The following is a 27,655-nucleotide window of genomic DNA, read 5'->3' on the forward strand; positions in this document are numbered from 1 at the left end:
TGTCAAACACCCCCTCAACCTTGCTTTGGAGAAGAACAGGTTGTACATGGTTTGCATTTATTTTTAATGAAAATAATTTGAATCAAACAAAGATGAGTTTAGTGATTTAAAAAGACAATGGTTTTGTAAACTCTACAGCCAGCAATGCTAACTTTAGTAACTGTGGTAAGTGGTTTGGATTGAAGTCTCTGTGGTCAAAAGTGTGTTTTCCCTCCTGGCAGACAACTATTACCAACTTCATTGTTTCCATAGATATAACCTTGACTTTCTACATTCATCAGACTCTGAAAGCAGCCAGGAAACACAGCTACATTAGGACTCTCAATTATGACAACACATAGGTCCCTAGGGCTGAATTCCCTATTCACCCCCCCCCCCCCACTCCATGCACTAACATGCCATCTAACAGCCGAGCTACGGTGCTGCACTTCTCTTCACTCACTTAACATCCCGCCTGAAGACAAGATATGCCTGGTTCCCTTTCAGGTAATGGAATAATGTAATTTAAAGAGGAGAGAAAAACACAAGGAGTCTTATCTGAAGGATCTCTTAGCAACAGAGCAGTGATAGAATGTAGTTTACTGTTTCTGGTGATTAATATGACGTAATAACAAACAACTACCTACTGTATATTGGTGCAATATGTCCTTGTTTACTTACTTCCCCAGAGCAAAGCACTCCAGCCTGACAGTGACTCCTTTGGCAGCCAGAACAGAAGTAGGGAAATGCACTTCAATTTTGGGCTCATATTCACCCATGACACCTGGAAAAGGTTAAGAAAGAGGAATTGCAGACATTAGAACCAAGCTGATTGAAACCCCTACTTACCCCCATTTCCCATCATATGTGCTACACAGAGACTGGGCATAGTGATTTAAAAATAATAGGGAGGCTCACTTCCTATTGCCCAGGTACCTGTTTTATGAGTATGTAAGCAACTAAAGAAGAACAAAAAGAAGAATCCAAATTGCCTGATGTAAAGGCTTTTCATTTCTTTGAAATGTATTGTTTACATTTGGCACAATAAATGATGCAGTATACAAGTGTTAGAGTGCACATTATGCATACCATCTTGCATATCTTTCAACTATCCATCTTAGGGTTAGTGATAGTGGTTTAGATCAAATACAGAGCAACGGGACAATTAGATAGAGTAGCATATTGGAATAAAGCATATACAGGATAAACTGTTTATTATTAGAGCTGTCAATTGTTTAATCACAATTAATTGCATGATTGTCCATAGTTAACTCGCAAATAATCAGACATTTTGTATCTCTCATTAACATGGAGCAGACAAATGTATAGATAGAGATATATGAATACAGCGTTCGAGGCGGAGCTCCCATTTATTCCCGATGTTATATGAGGGCATGGATCAAATTCTGATGGTGAAATGAGTCAATTCACGGGGGTTGTGACACTCTAAAAAATGTATCTACTGATTTACAGACGTATATATCGCCATATAAGTCTATGGGCAAAAGCGTTACTGCTGCATCACTTCCTGATTAAAAAAATGACGGAGCTGCCCGAGGCCCAAATCACAGAACGCTTGTGCGTTAATCTAAAACTCAGATTGGACAGGTAGTCTAGCTAGCTGTCTGGATTTACCCTGCAGAGATCTGAGGAGCAGTTAACCATAGTCCTTATAAATCCACCGGAGATTAAAATTACAACACAAAGAAAGCGTTAGGTAACAGCCATCCAGCCGACAAGGAGGACATCCGGCGGAATTTCCGGCGGCAATCCCGGAAGTGGAAGGTCGTGAATATAGACAATCATTGCGTTCATTTTGACAGCCCTATTATTATTTTTATGTAGTGTAATAGTAAGTCTGTATAGGTACAGTAGCATATTGCAATCTATGCACAACCACAAAGTCTACTGAATGAGAAATGGCAGAGCCATGGTACATCACAGAAAAAAACCATTAAAATGATGTACTAACACATATTCTCCAGTGAGAACGGGGTAAAGTAGTGTATTGTCCTCAGGAATTAGTAAGCCGCTCTATAATTCCCAAACACCTGGTGAAGGACACAAGTGATAACGTGTTATCGGTCTTGCTAAGTGCCACAATGACTAACACCTCTGCTCTAAGTCATAGCCAGGGGTTTTCTTTGTTTATTCATCTGTATGTCGAGGCGGCCATTTATATCCATTTGCCAGAATGATACGTCAGATGGCATTGAGCAAATTTGGTGTAACAAAGGAAAACACCTTCATCTGGAATCTAATTACTATTGTCGGTCTTATTAAATGGGAGTTTGCAATATGAATATTACATGAGCATTTTGCTCTTTACAGAAGAATGTTAAATGTACACACAATCCTTTCATGTGAGCACCACTGATGAACACACCGCTAACCCCAGCACCTTCCTGAATTCACGACAAAACACATGCAGTGCTACGCCACGTGCACTGTAACACACATGACCAGTAAGACAAATGACCGGCATGACATTTGCGAAGCCATAATTACACCTCCTATGTGTACCTGACACTTTTTATGTGATAAAATGAATGCTGCAAAGAAGGAGTGGGGTTATTGAATTGTGGCCCACTATGTATGGAAAAGGAGTTTTATGATATTTGTTCCACAGAACTTTTCAATTTCAATCTCATTCTCAACATTTATAGCTCCAAAGCAGCCCTTCACATATAATGAATTTTCAATATTTCATTGCCTCATGTCATAGTATATTCAATATCATATTCAGTCTCAGTGGCTGGACCTGATAGAATTGAAAGAAATAATGTCTTGGCTTGGTGTGCTAAAACATTAACAGCCCTTTTTATAGTTTCAGTTTCATTTATTAATCACATGAAAATGTCATTTTAACTGTTATGCTTTGCAAACCAATTTCAAAATAAAATGCCTAAACTAAAACTTACTAAGACTCCAATCTAGTAAGCATTTCTTTTAGCTCTCTGATCCAGTAATACACAGGCGTTTTCATTAGTGCCTCTCAGAAGAACTAACGCAAGATAACTTTTGCAACTTTGTTAAAAAAATAGAACAATAGTAAAATAATCTGATTTCCCCATGCAATAGTGCAATTATAGTAGTTTACTAACAACTCCCTCTTACTTTTAATCATTGAGGAAGTTGCCCTACAGGTATTGATTGATCCTCCATCTATACTGGAATAGCAATGCAACTATGTTTTATACAAGTAAAGGAGCATGATTAACATTGCACAAAATGTTGTAATATACCAGACGATTTCTGATAATGTGACTTTGATTACTGATTTTTGATGATTCGATTAAAAAGAACAAAAACATTGCTCCTTGGGGTTAAGGTAGTAAATAGGGAAACACAATGCATTCAAAATACTTTTTGAAATTGTAACTTTCAAAAGCATTGAAGAGACCAGTCCTTTTACTGCTGACAGAGATTCTTAATTATGCTGTTCTTTACCATAACTGTGGTGTATGTATAGACTGCAAACTAGTGCTTTCTTGATATCAGTTGTGTATTCAGGGCAAAAGACAATCAGTTGTTTTGACTACACCACTAAAGACGTGGGTTTGTAAATACTCATGCTGACATCCAATATGGCTATGGGCCTATGGGGTTCAATAACAATTTATAGTGTAGTATAGAAAACATGCCCATATGGAGATAACATGCGCCTGCAAACATTATGTTTCACTGATATCACTGTTGGCGTGGAGAGAGAAAATGTCTTATGACAAAAATAACACCATCAGTAATGCAGCCCAACTGGAAGCTTTACCACTTATCTGTATCTAAAAACAATGGTTAAAAGCCCAATCTGTACCTTGTTGGCAACATCAATGTTGGATATATTCACATCACTGTAATTGAAGAGGTTTAGTTATAGATGGATAATTCACAGACCTACTGCTGTAAACAGATCTTTAGATCTAGGTACTGTTTAGTGTTATACCATGTATTAAATTACTTTGTTATCTTTGACAATCGCCATTGGAATACGTTTATAATAAACTACCTAAACGTACAGTATGTAATGTTCTGCCGCTAGGAGTCTGTCAATCGAAACATGGACTTGCAGGCAGCAGCTCCTAGGCTGCCCGGAGACCTTCGGTTAAACGTTGTGACACAGACACCAGCACCTGGGGTCTGATGGTCTGTTCCCCGACAGATCAGCAAACTTTCTGTTATTGCTGTTAGCGTTGTTAGCACCCGGTGCTAGGATGAGCTGGCTGGGTTAGGGTTGCTGTAGTTGCTGGCTGGGGGCTAGCTGTGGTCATGCCCCTGTGCAACAACATAGATTTGCTACTTTGCTTTAGAGTGTATCTGCTGTGAAACAAGCAGAAAATAACATGTTATTTCTCTCAGTCACAGCACTGCCATCTTCTTTCTCTTTCGCTTGCCCGAGAGACATCTCTGCAGCCAGTGTAGGTACCAGATTTGCTCGGCTTGCCAGATCGGCCATTAAACCAGAGCACATTTTCCTCCCATCTATGTGGAGTAGCCAGACCCTCCTACAGCATGCTTTGGAGGAGGGTCTGGCAAAGCGAGACTAGAGATGACGTAGCACTTGTGATTGGCTGTACATCGGAAAGGCATTATTTTTTTCCTCCTAAGAACTGTTCCGCCTACTGTGATTGGCTAGTACTACTGTAGTGTGATTGGCTTGTTGCCTCAACTTGTCCTTAGTGGCTAGCTAGCTAACTAACCGTGCAGTGTGGCCACGGAGGAAAGCCATACCATTCATCTGCACACTGTGGTGTGTCACTGCATCAAAACTCTCTGAGGCTTATGTTCCTTTAATCAAAAGAAAGTTATCATAACTGATGCATAACAGACAAATATTTCAGAATGTTTTATTTACAGTAATTTCATTTAGCTGTAGTATTGCTACATGTGTTCTGATTCAGTGCCATTTCATAGTGCTATTCAGTTATATTATGCAGTTGCTTCTATTTACACTAATCAGATACATCAAAGGGATTGTGTTTCTGAGGAGAACTGTATATCCGTTTAAAACAGTGCATTAGTGCAGAGTTCAGTGCTTAGCCCCACTCTGCTCAAGGTGGATTGCGAATTGACGATCAATGGCTTCCAGCAGGGTATAATGGAGCCCAGATGCTTGTTTTGATTAAGAGAGTCAGGGTTGGAGCCGACAGTGGTGAGCTGCACACAGATCCAGCTTGAACTGTCTACTGTGTAATAATCACTCACTTTTACTGAGGCACAGATTGCAGTGTCTGATTGGTCAGACTCCAATGACTGAGGTGTGCACACAGCATGGGAACATTTGGGTGTCTGCTGTGAGGTGTGCCAACGCAATTTTCTGCATTTTAGACCCAAATTCACAATATAGAAGCCTGCTGAACATCATGAGATTTGCAGCGGCGAGTGATGCCAATGCATTCTTTGGCATAATGGACTGCATAATGGAGATTTGATTTGACCATGTTGTGTTGCAGGTGACAACGTTGTCCTTCTGCCCAAGTGTCATAGTGACATTATAGATGGACATCATGGGTGCTGCAAAGTTGATCAATCATCATTGAAATGATTAACAACAACAAACAACAAGAAAACATTCGTCTGTTTCTTTAACCAACCACCACGTTCAAATGCTGATAGCAGACTGACCACGTGCCCGTCTGACTGTATTATGCATCTCAGTTTAATGAGAGACCCAAACCAATTTAACACGGTTTATGTGCTAAGTATTATGTATGTCTCTGAGGGCCATTTCATACAAGGTTATGCAAATAGAGAGTAGGAATCTTGCTGGAAGGGATGTAATCTGTAAGAGGTAAACCTGTGTTGCAACATTTGGAACAAATGTGGTTCCAAGGCACAGAGGCCCTTTTCCCAGCTTCACTGTGGCTCTATAAAAACCCTGACAATGACAGGCACCTGTGTGAAGCGATGGACGTATCTCTGTGTAGTCAGATGTAAAAAGCCTGTAGGTGAAATCCACACCTGAATCCAACAAACAGCTCCGCAGCATGGCTCCTGAGAGGCTAGTATAAAAGAGCGAAATCCCATCCACAGCAAGGGCCATTGATTCAGTTAATTTTATGCTGGAAAATGATTTCCCTGACGGCCAGTTTCACCAAAGCACAGTGTGAGCAAAGAAGACGCCCCACACTAATGTTAAAGCATTGCTCACTATCTATTTACGGTGTGTATGGAATTCATAACGCCCTCCAGTAACATGAGGCTCAGTGGAAAGCAGAAGACCGACCCACTTTTATTAACCTATCTGAGCTGAAATTTTTTTATCCAGTCGCATTATAATACAATAAAATGCAGCAGCAGAATATAAAATATGCTTTTAGATTTTCATCGGCGCCAAACAAGTTCAGAGGGAGGAAGCACTGTAATAGATCTAAATAAATAAATAAATAAATGTTACACTTTCAAGTCAACAGAGAGAGGACTGGGATATTTTCCGTGTGGTTTATCCAGTGAAATCCATTAGATTTGTCTGCCTAGGGCATTTATACAAATCAGGGCCTATCGTCTGTGAAAGGTGCTATAAATCTGAGAGCCTCACCGTCGGTTTTCAGTGTTAGGGGTGTTGGAGGGCTCAGAACCCTTGCATTGGTCACCGTGTTCTTCACCAGGCAGATGTAGCTTCCTACATCAGAGGGTTGCACCTTTGAGATGTACAGGTTTCCCGTGTCCTGGGAGATGAAGCGCCGACTGTCCTCAGCAACAAAGGAGGGGAACTCATTAAACACCCAGCTGTAGATGATCTCTACAAAAGTAAGTGGAGAACATCAACATTAGCAAAAAGCAGAACCTTTTTTTGTATGTATATATACGTTACTCTGCCAAAATCATGTGCATTATAGAGTAATGGTGAAAGTGTATTCCTCTGGTGCCTCTCCAAAATTCAACCCTTTGTCCAAGCCATGAGATGTGGAAACGGGTAAAGACGAAGTATGGTGGGTGGTTCTGACACCCGGGTCGCTACGGTAACCAAGAAGGCCAGCCTGGATCTACATGGAAACATGCTGGCTAAGGGAGCTCTGGTAAAGCTAGGTGGACCAATCATCCGCTTAGTGGAACAAAAATGATTACAGAAACATTCACAAAAAGCATACAGTATAACTCTGGTGATCCTGAGAAAACTCTGTAAGACCTATTTTCTACATGAAAAATGATCAACTGAGGTCTGCAGAGAGGGGGCTGGCTAGTTTGTTAGCTAGCAACTGTCTGTCTTTAACATCTAGCCTCAGTCTCGCCCTTTACGCTATCAATAAGTAAGTATATAAATAAGTAAAGTTTATTTATGTAGACATAAGAATATAAAGGAAAACAGTCAGACAGCCGTCAAAAAACCCTTGTCTAACTCAAAGCCTGTTTGAATAACAAGGTCTTCAGCTGCTTTTTAAAAGAATCAACAGAATTTAACGTAAGGAAAGGGGCAGTAATAATTTAAATAGTCAATCCTTGTAGAATAATAGCAGTTGGCAAACGCAGAAGAGTGTATGGAGTATTCCATTTTGACTGATTTAAGTTTTTTTGCAAAGCATGGCAAATAATTACTGAAGCACCGCAATGGTTCTTCCGGTCTCTGTGCATGAAGAGCAAGACTTCACTGATCTGATCTGTTGACTATTGCTATGCTGTGAAATATAGATAGGGTTCGTCATATACATTTCAGCAGAATACATACTGTACTAGTCACTGCTCAAAACGTATGGATAATAATTGAAAGAAGTAATGGGCTTTGTACAGCACAAAGAATCAGCTTGCTCATCAGAGCAAAATGACTGCAAGTATATACAAAGACTTGTAAAATAATACAGAGGCACCTAAAGGTAAAAAAAAACAATTATACCTAATGAGCCTGTTATTGACAGCAAGGTTATTTTAATAAATTGGAGATACCAACCGGTATCTGAGATTCCAGGCTGGATTGATGTCAGTGAGCTTGGCTGTGTGTGTGTGTGTGTGTGTGCACGCGTGTATGTGTAATGGGTCATTAAATACACGAGCACTCTTCTCTTAATTATTGTATTGTATTATTGAACATTCTGACCAAAAAAAGACAGGGCACAGAAAAGGCTTTTTCTATGACTTTAGAGCTAATAATCTTTGACAGATTATTAAGATATTTGCATCTATGTTGAATCTTTTATATTTTATTCATGAATAACAGTGAGTGACAGTGTAGAATATAAATTCCTGATCCCTGGCAGACTTGGCAGCACAGATGTGCTATATGTATTTAGTATTCTTTACAACGCATGCTGATGACAGCAATCAAGTTGGTAAAAAAGAAAGATTACACGGTTGCTTAAAACAAAATGTGGGTTTGCAGAAAAAAAAAAAGCTGAGAAGAAAAAAAGAGCCAGAAATAGTTGGCAAAGTGCCCCCGAATAGGAATACGTGGGTAATAAAACGGTTGGATGCATGACTATGAGTATGATGAAGATAGAGTTGACAATGGCATTATGCAGTTTGCTTTGTGTGTAACGTGCGTAGTTCTACACAAGCACATTCATCATTATATTAAAAAAGATTTGACTGTCAAACTCAGGGACAAATTATTTTTAATCAATATTGCCTAACACTATTTCAAAACTCTTGATGGACTTTGATGCTGCATGCATAATGTGTCTGTGAGACGTCTATATCTTCTTTAGCCTATCAATGACCTCTTGGTAAATAATAAATTCCTGCTGTTTCAAAGATGCTCAGATGAAAGATTTGAACTCAATTCAACACTTGATGTGAACTCAAAGTCCTTGGCTGCAATAATGTAGAAAACTGAATCAAATGCATCTGCTGAGATGTTGTCAACAGATGCATTTGCAAAGTCAGCATCATTTGCTTACTGTAATATACTAAAAGGACTACTTGTGTGGCTTGTGGCTCGGAGGTAGAGCGGTCGCACCTCAACGACAAAACTGGCGGTTTGATCCCATGCTCCTCCGGGCCACATGTCAAAGTGTCCCTGAGCAAGAGACTGACACCAAGTCGCTCCCCGGATCCGCTGCTCCTAATACTTAGGGTGGGTTAAAATGTGTGACGCATTAAGTTCGTTTTGTAGCAAGAGGGAAGCAGTGATGGAATCCAGATTGTTAGCTACAACACAAACTAGACCAACTGTCTAGTTTTTTTTATCTATGTTAGTCTCTATAAAATAGAGACTAATATATAGAATATAGAATCAAGATGTGTTTTGCTACAGAGAATTAGAACCATCAAAGACACCAGAGCTCCATAGTTTTGTTCAAAGTACTTAAGCTTTATTAAAGTAAAACCCTATTTACCTGGACACACGGTACTGACGACAAGCGCTCAAAGCCATGAAATAGAAAATAATAAACTTTTTACATCTCAGTGAATCCAAATTATTTTCACTCATGATACCTATCTGATTTAAGTGGCATTTTAATGTCTTTGATTCCTCCCCCAACCAATTTAACCCAAACATTGTTTAACACTCCCCTATACAATGTGAATTTCAATAGTGACACGGTCTGACTCACCAAGGCATTCATCACACTGGCCCGTTTTATGGCTGTGGCATTTCTTTTTTTTAATTATTTTAGCTGTTGGGGATCATTTTTCATTTAATGTCAGCAATGTTGAACAAATATATGAATATATATAAATGTATGAGACATAGAAACACATGAACCTGATACAGATGGCGCTGCAAAAGGGTGACACGGTGTGTTGGTGCACATTGTTTTGTGTTTTAACTCTGTTTCTTGCGATGGTACCCAGATCTCATTCGCTAGTGAAGAGCTTGTGAACATCAGGGGAACAACACCATCGGACTTATTTCCTACTTTTCTTCTCCCTTCACTGGAAATTTGGACATTCTGGTCAAAGGTGCGCTCACACAGCGAGGTGCCGGAGGAGAGGGAAACGGGCCGGTGCGCCAGCGAGGATTACGCACACCGTTACCGGGAATATTCCTCTCTAACGTGCGCTCACTGCCCACCAAACTGGAGGAATTACAACTGAAGGGCAGACTGCAGCGTGTCATTGGGTCAGCAGAGAAGGTGATTGGCTGCAATCTGCCGCCGCTCCAGGACATATACGCCACCAGGACTCTGAAGCGTGCTGGAAAAATTGTGGCCAATCCCTCCCATCCCAGCCACAAACTCTTTTGAGACACTCCCCTCTGGCAGGAGGCTGAGGTCCATCAGGACCAAAACCTCACGCCACATGAACAGTTTTTTCCCCCATCCGCCACTAGCCTTATAACAAGGCCCGGAAACCACCCTGACTCTCTCCACCCTCCACCCCTGGCTCTTCATGCCACTGTACTCTCTCTGCTGTAATGTTCTTTTTATTTCTAAAAATATTTTTAATTTAATACATACTGTGTACATACACTCACCTAAAGGATTATTAGGAACACCATACTAATACCCTGTTTGACCCCCTTTCGCCTTCAGAACTGTCTTAATTCTTCGTGGCATTGATTCAACAAGGTGCTGGAAGCATTCTCTAGAAATGTTGGCCCATATTGATAGGATAGCATCTTGCAGTTGATGGAGATTTGTGGGATGCACATCCAGGGCATGAAGCTCCCGTTACACAACATCCCAAAGATGTTCTATTGGGTTGAGATCTGGTGACTGTGGGGACCATTTTAGTACAGTGAACTCGTTGTCATGTTCAAGAAACCAATTTGAAATGATTCGAGCTTTGTGACATGGTGCATTATCCTGCTGGAAGTAGCCATCAGAAGATGGGTACATGGTGGTCATCAAGGGATGGACATGGTCAGAACAATGCTCAGGTAGGCTGTGACATTTAAACGATGCCCAATTGGTACTAAGGGGCCTAAAGTGTGCCAAGAAAACATCCCCCACACCATTACACCACTGCCACCAGCCTGCACAGTAGTAACAAGGCCTGACGGATCCATGTTCTCATTCTGTTTACGCCAAATTCTGACTCTACCATCGGAATGTCTCAACAGAAATCGAGGGTCATCAGACCAGGCAACATTTTTTACAGTCTTCAACTGTCCAATTTTGGTGAGCTTGTGCAAATTGTAGCCTCATTTTCCTATTTTTAGTGGAGATGAGTGGTACCCGGTGGGGTCTTCTGCTGGTGTAGCCCATCCGCCTCAAGGTTGTACGTGTTGTGGCTTCAACAAAGCATTTTCGCCTCCTATGACTGCAGCATACTGGATGTTTTTCCTTTTTCAGACCATTCTTTGTAAACCCTAGAAATGGTTGTGCGTGAAAATCCCAGTAACTGAGCAGATTGTGAAATACTCAGACCAGCCCATCTGGCACCAACAACCATGCCACGCTCAAAGTTGCTTAGATCACCTTTCTTTACCATTCTGACATTCAGTTTGGAGTTCAGGAGATCGTCTAGACCTGGATGACACCACTAAATGCATTGAAGCTGCTGCCATGTGATTGGTTGATTAGATAATTGCATTAATTAGAAATCTTACAGGTGTTCCTAATAATCCTTTAGGTGAGTGTATATCGTTTATAGCTATACTTATATTCAGTGGCGATTTTAGACCCTTTTTAGGGGTGCTCAATTTTAGTGCTTCAAGCAAAAGTTTGCAAACTTGTCTGTTAGTGACAGTGGGCAAACAATTACAGGTTCAAAGAAACAGCTTTACAATCCTGTGTTGCTGTCGCCAATGCTACGCACCTGTAACCCAGTCAAGGAAATTGACAGGTTAATTTTTTATTTCTTTAGTGTTTACACCTCATTATCATTTCATTGGATTCTGGTAGTCCATTAAGGGACTTTCGTATTTTTTTCGTATTTTCAATATTTTGCATTTATCCTCTTGTTAAAATACTAAATACATATCCGTGTCACATTCTCATTAGGGGTTGAGCCCCCCTAAAGGTCTGATCCTAGAATGGCCCCTGCTTATATTGTTTAATATTACATTTAGAGAATGTGACAACACCAAAACAAATTCCTTGTATGTGTTAAAAAACATACTTGGCAATAAAACCCTTTCTGATTCTGATTCTGATACATTCTAATCCTACCTGTATTGTGTATTGGAAAAAATTAAAATAAAAAGAATAAAGATAAATATGCATCAAAATAAAGGCTTCACAGCCTCCTGAGGCTGGACTGCCATTTACCAATATCTAAGAAGCAAATATTTAGTTTTTTTATCCATCCATCCATCCATCTTCGTCCGCTTATCCGGTGTCGGGTCGCGGGGGGAGCAGCTCCAGCAGGGGACCCCAAACTTCCCTTTCCCGAGCAACATTAACCAGCTCCGACTGGGGGATCCCGAGGCGTTCCCAGGCCAGGTTGGAGATATAATCCCTCCACCTAGTCCTGGGTCTTCCCCGAGGCCTCCTCCCAGCTGGACGTGCCTGGAACACCTCCCTAGGGAGGCGCCCAGGGGGCATCCTTACCAGATGCCCGAACCACCTCAACTGGCTCCTTTCGACGCAAAGGAGCAGCGGCTCTACTCCGAGCTCCTCACGGATGACTGAGCTTCTCACCCTATCTCTAAGGGAGACGCCAGCCACCCTCCTGAGGAAACCCATTTCAGCCGCTTGTACCCTGGATCTCGTTCTTTCGGTCATGACCCAGCCTTCATGACCATAGGTGAGGGTAGGAACGAAAACTGACCGGTAGATCGAGAGCTTTGCCTTCTGGCTCAGCTCTCTTTTTCGTCACAACGGTGCGATAGATTGAATGCAATACCGCACCCGCTGCGCCCGATTCTCCGACCAATCTCCCGCCCATTGTCCCCTCACTCGCGAACACAACCCCAAGGTACTTGAACTCCTTCACTTGGGGTAAGGACTCATTCCCTACCTGGAGAAGGCATTCCATCGGTTTCCTGCTGAGAACCATGGCCTCAGATTTAGAGGTGCTGATCCTCATCCCAACCGCTTCACACTCGGTTGCGAACCGATCCAGTGAGTGCTGAAGGTCGCAGGCCGATGATGCCATCAGGACCACATCATCTGCAAAGAGCAGCGATGAGATCCCCAGCCCACCAAACTGCAACCCCTCCCCACCCCGACTACGCCTCGATATCCTGTCCATAAATACTACAAACAGGATTGGTGACAAAGCGCAGCCCTGGCGGAGGCCAACCCTCACCTGAAAAGAGTCCGACTTACTACCGAGAACCCGGACACAGCTCTCGCTTTGGTTGTACAGAGATTGGATGGCCCTGAGAAGAGACCCCCTCACCCCATACTCCCGCAGCACCTCCCACAGTATCTCCCGGGGACCCGGTCATACGCCTTCTCCAAATCCACAAAACACATGTAGACCGGTTGGGCATACTCCCAGGCTCCCTCCAGGATCCTTGCGAGAGTGAAGAGCTGGTCCGTTGTTCCACGACCAGGACGGAATCCGCATTGTTCCTCCTCAACCCGAGGTTCGACTATTGGCGAACCCTCCTTTCCAGCACCTTGGAGTAGACTTTACCAGGGAGGCTGAGAAGTGTGATACCCCTATAATTGGCACACACCCTCTGGTCCCCCTTTAAAAAGGGGAACCACCACCCCAGTCTGCCACTCCTTTGGCACCGTCCCAGACTTCCACGCAATGTTGAAAAGGCGTGTCAACCAGGACAGCCCCTCCACACCCAGAGCCTTGAGCATTTCTGGACGGATCTCATCAATCCCGGGCTTTGCCACTGTGTAGTTGTTTGACTACATCAGTGACTTCCGCCTGGGAAATCGACCACAATCCCCCATTATCCTCCAGCTCTGCCTCTAACATAGAGGGCGATTAGTCGGATTCAGGAGTTCCTCAAAGTGCTCCTTCCACCGCCCTATTACCTCCTCAGTTGAGGTCAACAGTGTCCCATCCTTACTGTACACAGCTTGGATGGTTCCCCGCCCCCCTCCTGAGGTGGCGAACAGTTTTCCAGAAGCACTTTGGTGCCGACTGAAAGTCCTTCTCCATGTCTTCTCCAAACTTCTCCCACACCCGCTGCTTTGCCTCTTTCACGGCAGAGGCTGCAGCCCTTCGGGCCCTTCGGGTACCCTGCAACTGCCTCCGAGTCCTCCGGGATAACATATCCCGGAAAGACTCCTTCTTCAGTCGGACGGCTTCCCTGACCACCGTTGTCCACCACGGTGTTCGTGGGTTACCGCCCCTTGAGGCACCTAAGACCCTAAGACCACAGCTCCTCGCTGCAGCTTCAGCAATGGAAACTTTGAACATTGTCCACTCGGGTTCAATGCCCCCAGCCTCCACAGGGATGCACGAAAAGCTCCGCCGGAGGTGTGAGTTGAAAGTCTGTTTGACAGGGGCCTCCTCCAGACGTTCCCAATTTACCCGCACTACACGTTTGGGCTTACCAGGTCTGTCCAGAGTCTTCCCCACCCTCTGACCCAACTCACCACCAGATGGTGATCGGTTGACAGCTCTGCCCCTCTCTTCACCCGAGTGTCCAAAACATACGGCCTCAGATCAGATGAAACGATTATGAAATCGATCATTGACCTTCGGCCTAGGGTGCTCTGGTACCAGGTACACTTATGAGCATCCCTATGTTCGAACATGGTGTTCGTTATAGACAATCCATGACTAGCACAGAAGTCCAACAACAAACAACCACTCTGGTTTAGATCAGGGAGGCCGTTCCTCCCAATCACGCCTCCAGGTGTCTCCATCATTGCCCACGTGTGCGTTGAAGTCCCCCAGCAGAACAATGGAGTCCCCACTGGAGCCCCATGCAGGACTCCAGTCAAGGTCTCAAGAAGGCCGAATACTCCGAACTCCTGTTTGGTGCATATGCACAAACAACAGTCAGAGTTTTCCCCACAACCCGCAGGCGTGGGGAGGCGACCCTCTCGCCCACCGGGTAAACTCCAACACAGCGGCGCCAGCCGGGGCTTGTGAGTATCCCCACACCCGCCCGGCGCCACACCCTGGGCAACTCCGGAGAAGAAAAGAGTCCAACCCCTATCCAGGAGTATGGTTCCAGAACCAAGACTGTGCGTGAGGTAAGCCCCACCAGATCTAACCGGTAGCGCTCCACCTCCCGCACCAGTTCCGGCTCCTTCCCCACAGAGAGGTGACGCCCACGCCCCAGAGCCAGCGCCTGCTGCCCGGGTCTGGTCCGTCCGAGGCCCCTGACCTTCACTGCCACCCATGTGGCATCGCACCCGACCCCAACGGTTCCTCCCACAGGTGGTGGGCCCATGGGATGGAGAGGGTTGCCACGTAGCTTGTTCGGGCTGTGCCCGGCGGGCTCCGTGGCAAACCCGCCACCAGGCGCTCGCCGACGAGCCCACCGCCTGGGCCTGGCTCCAGACGGGGCCCCGGCTTCCTCCGGGCAGGGTCACCCATCTCTGCTTAGCTTTTTCATTGGGGTTTTTGAACCATTCTTTGTCTGGCCCCTCACCTGAGACCACTTTGCCTTGGGAGACCCTACCAGGAGCACAAAGCTCCAGACAACACAGCCCTCAGGTTCACAGAGACACACAAACCTCTCCACCACGATAAGGTGATGGTTCAGTTTTTTTATACAGTTTTAATAATCTTTATGTGACAAAGCTAGTAAAGCAATGCTGACTTGACTGTAGCATGATGATTAAAAGACCACTGCTTGTATTAAATATAGCCAAAAAATGTCAGCTTTAAAAGCTTTATAGGTATGGTTGAAGGACCATTAAGCTTGTAAAAAAATTCTTTTTACCAACCGTGGCTAATATATATATATATATATATATATATATATATATATATATATATATATATATATATATATATATATATATATATAATTATATTTATAATTCTTTTTACCAAAGAAAATTATTTTTACCAACCGTGGCTAATATATATATATATATATATTTTATATATATATATATATATATATATATATATATATATATATATATATATATATATATATATATATATATATATATATATATATATATATATATATATATATATATATATATATATATATTAGCCACGGTTGGTAAAAGAACTTTTTTTTTGGCTTATATATATATATATATATATATATATATATATATATATAAGCTAGATATAGATTACCTGTTTTGAACAATGGATGCCAACAATAGACAGAGAGCAAGATGAGGAGGAGGAGGGAGAGACAGGGGATGACAATGAGGAGGAGGAGGAGGAGGAGGAGGAGGTGGAGGAGAGAAGAAGGAGAGCCATCTCTGATGAGATCAGGGCGACACTTATAGTTTTTTCCAACTGCTTACACACGTTTTCAAAACTATGTCTCCTTTTTTCAAAACTCTACACACAATTCACAAAACTGCACACACAAAATGCTAAATGCCTCACATCTCCTTCAAAATGAAACACTGCTTTCAAAATACCATAAACCCATCTCAAAATGAAGCATCTGCATCAAATGACAAACACTTTTTTTCATAATAGTACATTTTTGGATATACCATGTACAGGGGTTGAAAAATGCCCTGTAAACAACAATGTAATGTTACAGTAAAACAGAAAATTAAAACATTACGTTTGTAAGAGTAGCTCAGTGTTGTATACAGTAACATGAAACAAGAAAACAAAAGTACAAACATATGTAAACCAAAGGTATCATTTTTAGAATAAAGAATATGTGTGCTTGTGTGTGCGTGCGTGTGTATGTGTGTGTTGTGTATGTTTGTGCGTGCTTGTGTGTTGGGGGGAGTATGAATTGTATGCACTTTGTGCAAAACAGTCTGATTGATTTGTAATGCTGAAATAGTCATTAGATAGTTGCATGCAGTATGGATGCCACCTTACAGCTACTCAAGATGGGCTTCTCTCATGGTCAATCCATGGTTGATCACATGATGAATAAGTGTGGCCCTGATCTCATCAGAGATGGCTCTCCTTCCTCTTCTTCCCTCCTCCTCCTCATTCTTGTCAACCCTCTCTCCCTCCTACTCCCCTTGCTCTCTGTCTATTGTTGGCATCCATTGTTCGAAACAGGTAATCTGACCTTTGACCTATGTATAGGCCTATACTAAAGCAGTGATTGGTTAGTGTTCAGTTATGACATAATGTGTTTGCAAATGTGAGGAATGTGTGTGTGCCCTGGTAAATAAGTGTAGCATTTTGATTGGTTGTGTTTAGAAAAGGAAAGCAAGTCACTTCCTGTTAGATTTCTGTATCTTAGGTAGAGAATTGTGTGTAATGTTTTGAAAAAAGTGTTTTATGTAATTGAAAACTGAGTGAAAGGCTGAGAAATAGCTCATGGTTTTGGAGATTTGCGGTGTAGTTTTGCACTGTAACATTTCAGTGTTGTTTACAGGGCACTTTTAAACCACTCTCAGCAGATTGCTTTCCCTCTAGAACATTGTAAATGTAGATATAAGCCTATGAAAGACAAAGGAGTTTTAGATTTAGAACAACAGCGTGTACATGGTATATCCCAAAAATAAAAATAAAACATGTGTAAGCTGTTGGAAAAAACTGTAATAAATGCTGATTTGACAACCTCTGTCACATTTAATTTAGCAAATTTATTCATACAATAAAAACAAGAAAGCAAAGATTATAGTATTAAAATGACTCGCTACAGTGTTTCACCACATGAGACGTTTGATACTGAGGTTATTTGATGATATCTGATGTAAAGTGTCATTGTTCTAAATTGCACTTTTAGCGGTTGACTGATTATTAATATTACATATTCTGTATTGATCCAGTCGGTCAATCTAACACAATGGAACATGGGGGTCTCACAGTATGTCATCATGACTGAAGCCTGGGTAAATTTTTACAGCTTGCATCAGCAAGACTGTAACAAACCTTAAATGACAGAAAATCACTATTTCCATTATACTGATCTCACATAACATCTCCAGTGTTTGAATCTAATTTTATGTCAATTTCTATTTTAACCATTTAGAGGAAACTTTGGTTGAGATGGAAAATTAAAAACCTGTTAATGCAGTGTGAACTAGAATTACCTCCACGCACTTGTATGCCTCCGCTAACCAGTCTAGTTGCTGTTTACATCCATGTCTGTCCATGCTCATATGTAATATATGTAGTGAAGATTTTGAAAGCAATTTATTAAAAAAGGTATTACGTGTACTTTTTGGCAAAACCTGAATGCTTTACACAGAAGATCTACAAAATCACCACAGTTTCAAGATTAGGGTTATGTCGTGCAGGGAATGGTGGACCCAAATGCAGGCGATCAGGCAGGTAGGCAGGAGAAGGTTTGAGTTGAGGATTTATTGACCCAAAAAAACAAAACACTCATAAACAAAGGAAGACCTGAGAGGGCAGGTAAAAACTAATCCCAGAGAGAAACAACAAAAGAACAGAGGAAATCCAGAAACAGAAACTACTGACCAAAAACTCACGGACGAGAACACGGTTGGGAAACTGACACGCTGACACAGTACAGAAGAAAACACACAAAATGATCTGACACAGGACAAGGGGGACACAAAGACTAAATACACAGGCTAAAGAGGAAACAACGAGGAAACACAACACAGGTGACACAAGGCTGGGAAACAGGTGAAACACATTAGGGCAATCACAAGGGCGGGAAAACACAGGAAGTAAAACAAGACAAGACAGAAAACAAGACCGTCAAAATAAAACAGGAAACAGGGCAAAAATACAAAACAGAAAAAACAGATTACCAAAATAAGACAAAACACACCAAACCCATAACAATTAGTGTCAATAATTCAGCACCCGACCAAATGTCTCCCATTCTGTTCCTGAGTTATGGCATTGAATTATGGCCAGAAAAGCTTTTTGAAAGAACATTATGATGTCACAGTCAAGTTGACCTTTAACCTTCTGGCTATAAAATGTCATCACTTCATCATTTTATCCTATTAGACACATGTGTGAAACTTGGTCATAATATACCCTCGGGTTTAATACTGTTTGGTTTAAGAATACAGACTAAACGAATAAAGCTTGTTGGCAAGCTAGTAGCTAGAGTAACGCTGGTAATTAGCGCATTAATTCTTGAGTTATGGCCAAAAATGTGAGGTCACAATATCCTTGACCCTTGACAATTGAATTTTAATCCTCATCCTTGAGTCCAGACAAAACTGTCTACACAAATGTATTTATTGTATAATTAACTCATTCCTTCATATTTTACTTGTTATATTTTAGCCCTATATCTTAACTTGCACTATTTTGTTTTTCTTCTGTCTTAGATTCAGATTTTGCTTTAACGTGTGTTTTTAAAAATTATTTAATGAGCATTGTGGGAGGTGTCTGAGGCCTAAGATTTTCATTGCCAAGAACTATGTCTGTTATTGTTGTGCACATGACAAATGAAGAACTTTAAACCTTAGTTGAGTGCCTAATTTAAAGAGATTCCTTTGAGGCGCTCCTGTAATATCGCATTCAAAAGAATGGGACAGACAGACACACAACATGAAAACCAATCAAATCAAAATGCCATACAACTGGAGCAAAGGCAACAACTGTGCTTAAGGATGAGAATCATTTGCACTACACTTTAATCTGTCAATCACTAAGCATCACTGTTTATTAATTATCTTATTTTTATCAGCTACTCTGTCACTAAATCTCTGGTTGCTATCATGTCATTGAAAATGGCATCCAGAGCAGGAGCTGAGGCGCACTCTTGGCAAACGTTCCCACGGGTGCAGTGCAGCGGTACAACAGAGCTGATGCAAACAGAAAGCCTGGATGATTCATGGCTCACATAAGAGCTTACATTAGAGGACAACTGCAGAGAGGGATATTCAAGATATGCCATTAAAGAGTGAAATAATTGGTTGTGTAACATTTCTTTTACATTTCTAATGATCCAGCAAATTTGATCTCTGAGAATCTGTGCTCTGGCATCACCATAACTTATCACGCTCATCATTTGAATAGCATGGATAGATGGAGAGGAGAATGGACGGGTGCAAAAACTAACCATGGAAACACAATGCAATAAATAAATAAATAAATTCACCTGGCAGAGTAATAACAATTACTTGTTGTCATAGGAATGGTGATGAAAAGTGAAGAGTCTATTGACAATCCTAAAGGCAGTGAAGAGAAGAAAACATGATTTTTTTCTGGCTTTGAGTGAAGGTTTAACATCTTACCTGGTGAATGAGGAGGAGGACTACACATGAGCACCACACCTTGGCCTTCACGCACGGAAACGCCGCCTCTGGTCTTCCCACTGAAAGCCCCGAGATCTGGAACAGCACACAAACACAATGCTTCTCAGCAATACAGTATAATATAACACAGTTTATGATACATAGTAGAAGTCGTAGATGACATAGTTGAATTTTGAGTTGGTGGCACCAGGGTAAAGCTTCGGTCCACTATCCGATTCCCCAATGGTGGTCCCTTGGGGTTGGTCGTGTGTTCCCACACAATTGGTTGTGTTTGTGGCTTCTCGCCCTTGTGGCTGCACTAGCAATTCCGACTGATCATCATCATGGTTAAAAAAGTAAGGGTGGGTCTCTGGCATCAAACGGTTTACATGCCTAGCCCAAGCATGGCACACTACCACACTACACTTCTTCATTTGCATGAAATGCTACGGACGTACAGTACATCATGTATGTCAATTTGTCCAATCTGAACATACTTAGGGAAGCCTGGGCCAGAACAAGAGGCAAGGAAGCCCTTAAAGGGGCTATACTCGAGATTCAGACAAAAAACAAACCGTTCGCAGACCGTTTGCTTTGTCGCGGCACTCTGCGTCAGATACCGACACATGCACTCGCGGCCGGACTATCAAAACACAAAACAGAGAAACTCTGATTACTACAACAACAACACAGAGGAAGTCCGACTTCATTCTCTGCTCAGGACATTATTACTCCTCTATATCTTCACATAGCAAATTTGCTTACACAAATATATTAGTGTTCTAAATATTTTGTACAGCCCCTTTAAAGTTGTTGAAATTATTACTTAATAACAAAACTTCTTCGAACTGGTGTCTTAATATGAAAAGATTATTGCTGACTTAATTAAGTTTAGATGTTTTCCTAACATTTAAAGAGCTGTCATGCTGTTTGGAAGAATTGATTTTGATCGATAAATTTACGCTCTAGAATTGACTTATGATGAATCATTCAATTCAGAAAAAGAAATCCTGTAATGTGATGTTACTTTCTCGTAACTAATCTCCTTTACTAACGTTATTTTGAACGTTCTAATGCGGTAGTTTTGTTTGTCCGTGGAAGTGGAACAAAGCAGGTTCAGGCCTTCGTGACCCCGATGCCACCTGCTTCATTTCTAGTTGAAGCAATGCCAACGTGTGGGAAATAAAGCGACAGACTGCTGACCCAGGGCGGGTCTCTGTGTCTGCACCACTTCCATTTCATCACTTTGAGAGGCAGTGTTTACTATTACCCTGTGGGATAATTATGCCTCCGAGTGACTTGTGAAACCTGCATTTCCTCTAAATTTTCTGGCACGTTTAATAATGCATAGTTCATGGCGGCCTTTATCTTAAAATATAGCACACAGCTGATATCTTGTCAAACTGTATTTCTTTATTTTTCAAAACTATTTCTGTATTGGTCATGTAACTTTTTATAAACATTTTAGCTCTAAAGAAAAAATATGACCAAATATTAGAAAAGAATACAAAACAAATGGTTAATTTGAAGAAGAAATAGCTCAACCATGTAAAAAAAAAAAAAAAAAAAAAAAAGAATAGCGGAAGAGTAAATATTTCATGTGGTTTACTGCACTTCTTGAGTAGAATCAACCAGGACAGTACGTGGATTTGCAAGCGTTCATTCTACACTACAAAGCACTTCCTGTGCTTAAAACAAGGCATATCCAGCACTGAAGAGGCAGTTTATCAGCTCCAGTGTGACAGTGTTGGAACACACAAAGCTACAATTCCTCGAATGCAGATGACTTTAGACACCCTAGCTTGGCTCCTGTGTGGTTTAAAATGCACTATGATTGATTGAACCTTTTACCTTAAATTGATTTCCCACAGATTGGACTGTCAATTCCATGTTAGGTGCCTCCATTCAAAGTGGGGGCTGCTGGCTTGTCCTATTATAATGTTCACCATCAGCTTTCACCACCTTGTCTTTTTGTCAGCATTACTAGCTTCTACCTTATTTTCCTTTTTAAACCGTGGCTCACTGTTCTCTACTGTAGCTTTACTTAGCAAATAGACTGTATAATATACTGTAATGACTAAAATGAATGGTGTGTGTGTGTGTGTGTGTGTGTGTGTGTGTGTGTGTGTGTGTGTGTGTGTGTGTGTGTGTGTGTGTTTCTGTAGATATTCCTTCCCCTTCAATTATTCAGCCAGGAAACATAAGTCTTCTTAGAAAGGCTGGCCTAATTTTATAAATATTGAATATAGATATATATTTTCATTTTTCTACTCTCTATCTAAAACTACAATAGCATGATAACAATTCCATCTACAGTACAGTTTATCCACTTTAAGAGACCCATTACACTGGTTGTTGAGAACACCCAGTAATAGGGCAGGTCTTTCCTGGAAAACATCTCCAGCAAATTATACATTTTACATTTCAGGCAGCAGCTACACTGGCTGTTTGGAATAAATAAGTCATGGTTAGCATGAGCAGTAACAGCCAACATAAAAAACAAAAACAAGACTAGGTGGACAGCTAGTGTATGGCTGGACTGAGTGTGCTAAATTGCAGCAAAGTTATTACAGGGATAGTCAGTGGTGTCAATAATGTGAACTCTGTTCATCTGCTGTTTTCTGTAGTGATCCCAGTAATTTAAGAGTAAAAAGAGATGCAACAGAAATATTTATTAATTTAATGATTAAATAAGGTAATGTCTCAATTATAACTTGTCTCCTGCTAGTTATTCTACAGCACTTACTTTAAAAAATAAGTATAGTAAATAATATTTTTGTTGCATCTCTTTTCGGTTTTGTAATTTGCAGACGGCCCTAAGCACTCGTCTTACAGCAGCAACAACAACAACAGCAGAGAGCAGAAGCCAGCAGGCAAGTGTTATTTACATAAACTTCTGGTGTACCTACAAACTTTACAATCCATCGTTTTATGAGTACATAACCTATTTGTACTACAGTAGATGTTTGGTATCATTTCGGGCATTATTAGTGGGGTAATGTTAAGAGACACTTCGGATCCATTAGCCCCTGCGCTAAGCTATTCAGCTGATAACGCTAACTCTCCCAATGTTCGACCCAGGTGAAAAAAGCTTCTGGGGGAGTGTTTGGCTCGAGGTCATGGTGCAAAGGACCCTAGGGTGAAATTACTCCGAACCATCACTTTAACGTTAGCCTACTACTCTTTGGCCGGCTCGCAAGCCCAAACAAGTGTGTGCGCCGTGCCTGTTGTTTTGTTTCCGGTCTAGCTAGATCCGGTGTGGTGTTGTAGTTTTTCTAACGTTACTAGTTGTTGCAACAGCATGTGAAAAAAAAAACTACAAACTTTTCTAGGCCAAAAAGAATGTTAATCTTGCGATAAAAAAATGGACGCTGTTTAAAATGGGTTTGCGTTAACGCCGTTAATAACGTGTTTAACTGACAGCACTAGTAATGATGTAAACTACTTCTAAAATGCCTGTGCATTTTAACCTCTTCTCTTCACAGGTAACATGACTAAGACATGCTAAGTCTTTTAATCGAACATATAACAACTATTCAATTCAATTCAATTCAATTTTATTTATAGTATCAAATCATAACAAGAGTTATCTCGAGACACTTTACAGATAGAGTAGGTCTAGACCACACTCTATAATTTACAAAGCCCCAACAATTCCAACAATTACAGTAATTCCTTCAAGAGCAAGCAGTGCAACAGTGGCGAGGAAAAACTCCCTCTTGGGAAGAAACCTCGGACAGACCCAGGCTCTTGGTAGGCCGTGTCTGACTGAGCAAGACTATCCAGCATAGTAAGTAACTCAGGTAAATATATAATAAGAATTGTACAGTTATAAACTTAGCATAGACCTCGATGGGAATTAGGGTTGTGTACCGAAACCGGGTCCTATTCCCTATTACCCTATTTTTTTAAGTATCGGTTCAGGCACCGTTCAGGCACCGGCACCATTTTAAAAGTATCGTTTTAGCACCGGTATCGGAAAAAACCCAAAGGATACCCAACCCTAATGGGAATGCACCTTTAAGTTAGCTAGAAAGCTGAAAAGTGAAGCAGATGACCAGCATGTGTAGCCTACATTCATCTAAGCTACTGAAATAACTTTTCTCTTTCACAGAATAATGCCCATGAAAACACTTATTCTAACTACATTTCACATCTTTACTTACGGACGTATCAACTCCAAGGCTTCAACAAAAGGAGAGAACTGTTTCGCCTGAACACTGTGGCTTGCTCTTTGTTCAACTGAAAACAAAAGCACTATCTACTGTAAAATATCCACTAAGGAACAGTATAGCAAACTAACCAGGGATCTCAGAACCAAATTGAACATGCTATTTTTTAACAATTTGTTGTTCTGGATTACTCATCTAGGGTGTTACAGCGTAATAAATGTTACTTTGTTAAAGAGACTACTCCTAGGTAACAATAACTCTCATTTTGAACCACAGCATTAAATGTTGGTCTTTCTGAAAACAGATCAAGATGACTTGCAGCATTTATTCCTGGAGAAACTGTACACTCCCTACCACTTGATAACTTTCCTGCTAATTTCTCATCCGCTCCGATCGCCAACACCTGTCTGCTCTGAGTGCATCCACCGGCACTCTCTCTGTCTTGCCCTTAACCAGAGCTGTATAGTAACGAAGTAGAACTACTTCACTACTGTACTTAAGTACTAAAAGGCTGTATCTGTACTCTACTGGAGAATTATTGTTTTCTCCTACTTCCACTTTTACTTGAGTACATATTTTCGATGAGTTTAATACTTTAACTCTGATAAATTTTTATGTGCTGCATCGTTACTCGTTACTGTTGTGAATTCCTCACGCTACGGAGACTGCGTAGGTTCCAGTGTGTGTAGTTACGGCTACGTTAGTTACGTACGATAATTAGACGATGTAAGATGGTACTCTTTCTATTTAGCTATTGTTGCAGCAGATTAAGCTATTCCTGAGTTGTTTGAGTCTGCAGTGAGTCCTGAATGTTAACCGTTTTACCGTGTGATGTGAAGCTGCTAGTTTATCTGTATTTTGCTAGCTTGCTAACTTACCACTACATCACACATTTTATTTCAGTATTTGTTAATAAGTGATTAATAACCCACTGTTATCTCAGATAATAGTAGTTATAACAGCTGTGACATTAATGTACCTTTTGGGTTTTATTTCAGAAACTTCCTTCATATCCAGCAATGTACAGCTTGTGACTGCCTTAATACCAAGTAAAAAGTTGAACTCCAACAATATGATATTCAAAATTTGACTTCTTTCTTTAATAACAACATAACACAATACTTTTACTTTTAGTACTTGAGTAGTACATTTTAAAATAAAATACTTGCAATACTTAAGTACAATGTTGACTACTTTAGTACTTCCACTTAAGTGGGGTGCTTAAAAAGCACTTCAACTTCTGCTCAAGTCACTTTTTTGATAGAGCACTTGTACTTTTACTCAAGTATGGGTCTCCTCTGCCCTTAACCAAACACTCGCTACGCCCACACTACGCTACTTTTATAACACATGCAATACACTGTGTCAACACCCTATACTGTACATATAGGAGAGAGACAACACATATTTGAAAACACATATACAGAACAGTATAGACAGAAACTGCATATGTATTGAGGAAGTGGATCAGATGATTGATCGTCAAGGGGTGTCATTACTGAAGCATTCATATGTTATGGACACATGAGATCAGGTTTTCTGACCAATCATTTCCCTTTGCAAACTACAGGTATGTAAAGTGACCTTTTATTCCAGTGAAAACAACATGGTCATTAAAGCCAACCTATGTCCGCATAAATGTTTAAAATCCAGACATGCAGTGATGAAATTTGCAGCAAGCACAGGAGCAAGTGCTCAATGCAAATTAGTTATTTCAAGATCAGTCTGAAGTTAATCAATAGGCATTAACTACCAATCATTCCACATTTGTACAACATTTCAGAGGTGTGTGTGTGTGTGTGTGTGTGTGTGTGTGTGTTGTGTGCGGGTGGGTGGGTCTTCCAATGCTAAAGTCAAAGCATCCGATTAATTTCATTACTACTGTACTGCTCAGAGTGGCTCGATACCTGAGCCTCAGCCAGACTCACGTCTGCAGAGAGAGAACTCTTAGGGGAGAAAGATCAGAGGCCTCCTTTCTGCCTGCTGCCTTCAAAGTCACGGCTGAAAAACAGCCCAAGTGTGAGTTCAGCAGCTCCGAATTTCAAAACAAAGAAAGAAAAAAAGCATCGTACTGAAACATCTTTGGAGCAGAGTACACGGCCAGTGAATAGAATATACTGTGGCAAATCTTGACTGAACCTTTCCTCCATGCAGTCTGGCTGGTCCACTCTGCACGAAACAGGGCTGTGTTCAGTTTGACATCTTGACTTAAAGGAATACACCTACTTATGGGCACTTTAGCTTATTCACCCTATCCCCCAGAGTTAGATAAGTCCATACATACCTTTCTCATCTCCGTGTGTGTCCTAACTCCGTCTGGCGCACCCCTAGCCTAGCTTAGCACAGATCCTGGAGGTAACCGGCTCCAACTAGCCTACTGCTCCCAATAAGTGACAAAATAACGCCAACATATTCCTGTTTACATGTTGTGATTTGTACAAAGCGTGTACAAATAACAAGGTCACATGAGACACAGCCATCTTCTAACCGTAAACAAACTGGGAACTATATTCTCAGAAGGCGAAGCACTGCAACCTCTTCTACTTGGGCGGAGTGATTAGCTCAACACCTGAAAAGCACCGTTGTTACTCTCTCTCCTCACCACGGGGCTTCTCGTGTGCTGCGACCAAATCACTCCACCCAAGTAGCAGAAGTAGCAGTGCTTCACCTTCTGAGAATATAGTTCCCAGTTTGTATACGGTTAGAAGATGGCTGTGTCTCCTTTAACAACCCTCTGGACTACAGTATAGTGGAGTGCAACAGGTACATAACTTGTACCAGTGCCAAAAATGTATTTAAAGGAACACGCCGACTTATTGGTAACCCCCAGAGTAAGACAAGTCAATACATACCCTTCTCATCTCCGTGCGTGCTGTAACGCTGTCTGACGGTTCCAGCATTAGCTTAGCCTAGCACAGATCCTGCAGGTAACTGGTTTCAGTAATCCTACTGCTCCGAATTCTGACAAAAGTGACAAAATAACGCCAACATGTTCCTATTTACATGTTGTGATTTGTAGAGTCACAGCGTGTACACAAAACAAAATAACATGAGACACAGCCATCTTCTAACAGTAAACAAACCGGGAACTATATTCTCAGACAGGCTTGCTGCGAGCATATCGCTCCGCCCAAGTACTATATTCTTCCGCCTGAGAATATAGTTCCCTGTTTGTTTACAGTTAGAAGACGGCTGTGTCTCATGTTACGTTGTTTTTTGCACACGCTGTGACTCTATAAATCACAAAATGTAAATAGGAGCATGTTGGCGTTATTTTGTCATTTATTCAGAGTAGTAGGATTGCTGGAACCATTCACCTGCATGTTCTGTGCTGGCCTGATGCTGCTGGAACCTTCAGACAGCCTTACAACACGCACGGAGATGAGAAGGGTATGTATCGACTTGTCTAACTCTGGGGGTTACGGTGAATAAGCTACATTCCCAATAAGTCGGTGTGTTCCTTTAAACCAACCCAGCCCA

At 41.4% G+C, this 27,655-nt stretch overlaps 1 protein-coding gene across 2 annotated transcripts in view; it reads right to left on the minus strand.

The window, feature by feature from the left end:
* The window catches only part of cntn5 (contactin 5), a 137,870-nt gene that overhangs the window by 50,894 nt on the left and 59,321 nt on the right, over positions 1-27,655 (minus strand). For both annotated transcript variants that reach the window (XM_028574571.1, XM_028574570.1), the window contains exons 7-9: positions 20,004-20,099; positions 6,515-6,718; positions 661-763 (exon numbers count right to left, since the gene is read on the minus strand). In XM_028574571.1, coding sequence (XP_028430372.1) covers positions 661-763; positions 6,515-6,718; positions 20,004-20,099 — 403 coding nt within the window. The remainder of the gene's footprint in view (positions 1-660; positions 764-6,514; positions 6,719-20,003; positions 20,100-27,655) is intronic.

Source organism: Perca flavescens, chromosome 3, assembly GCF_004354835.1.
Source record: "Perca flavescens isolate YP-PL-M2 chromosome 3, PFLA_1.0, whole genome shotgun sequence".
NCBI classification, from domain to species: Eukaryota; Metazoa; Chordata; class Actinopteri; order Perciformes; family Percidae; genus Perca; species Perca flavescens.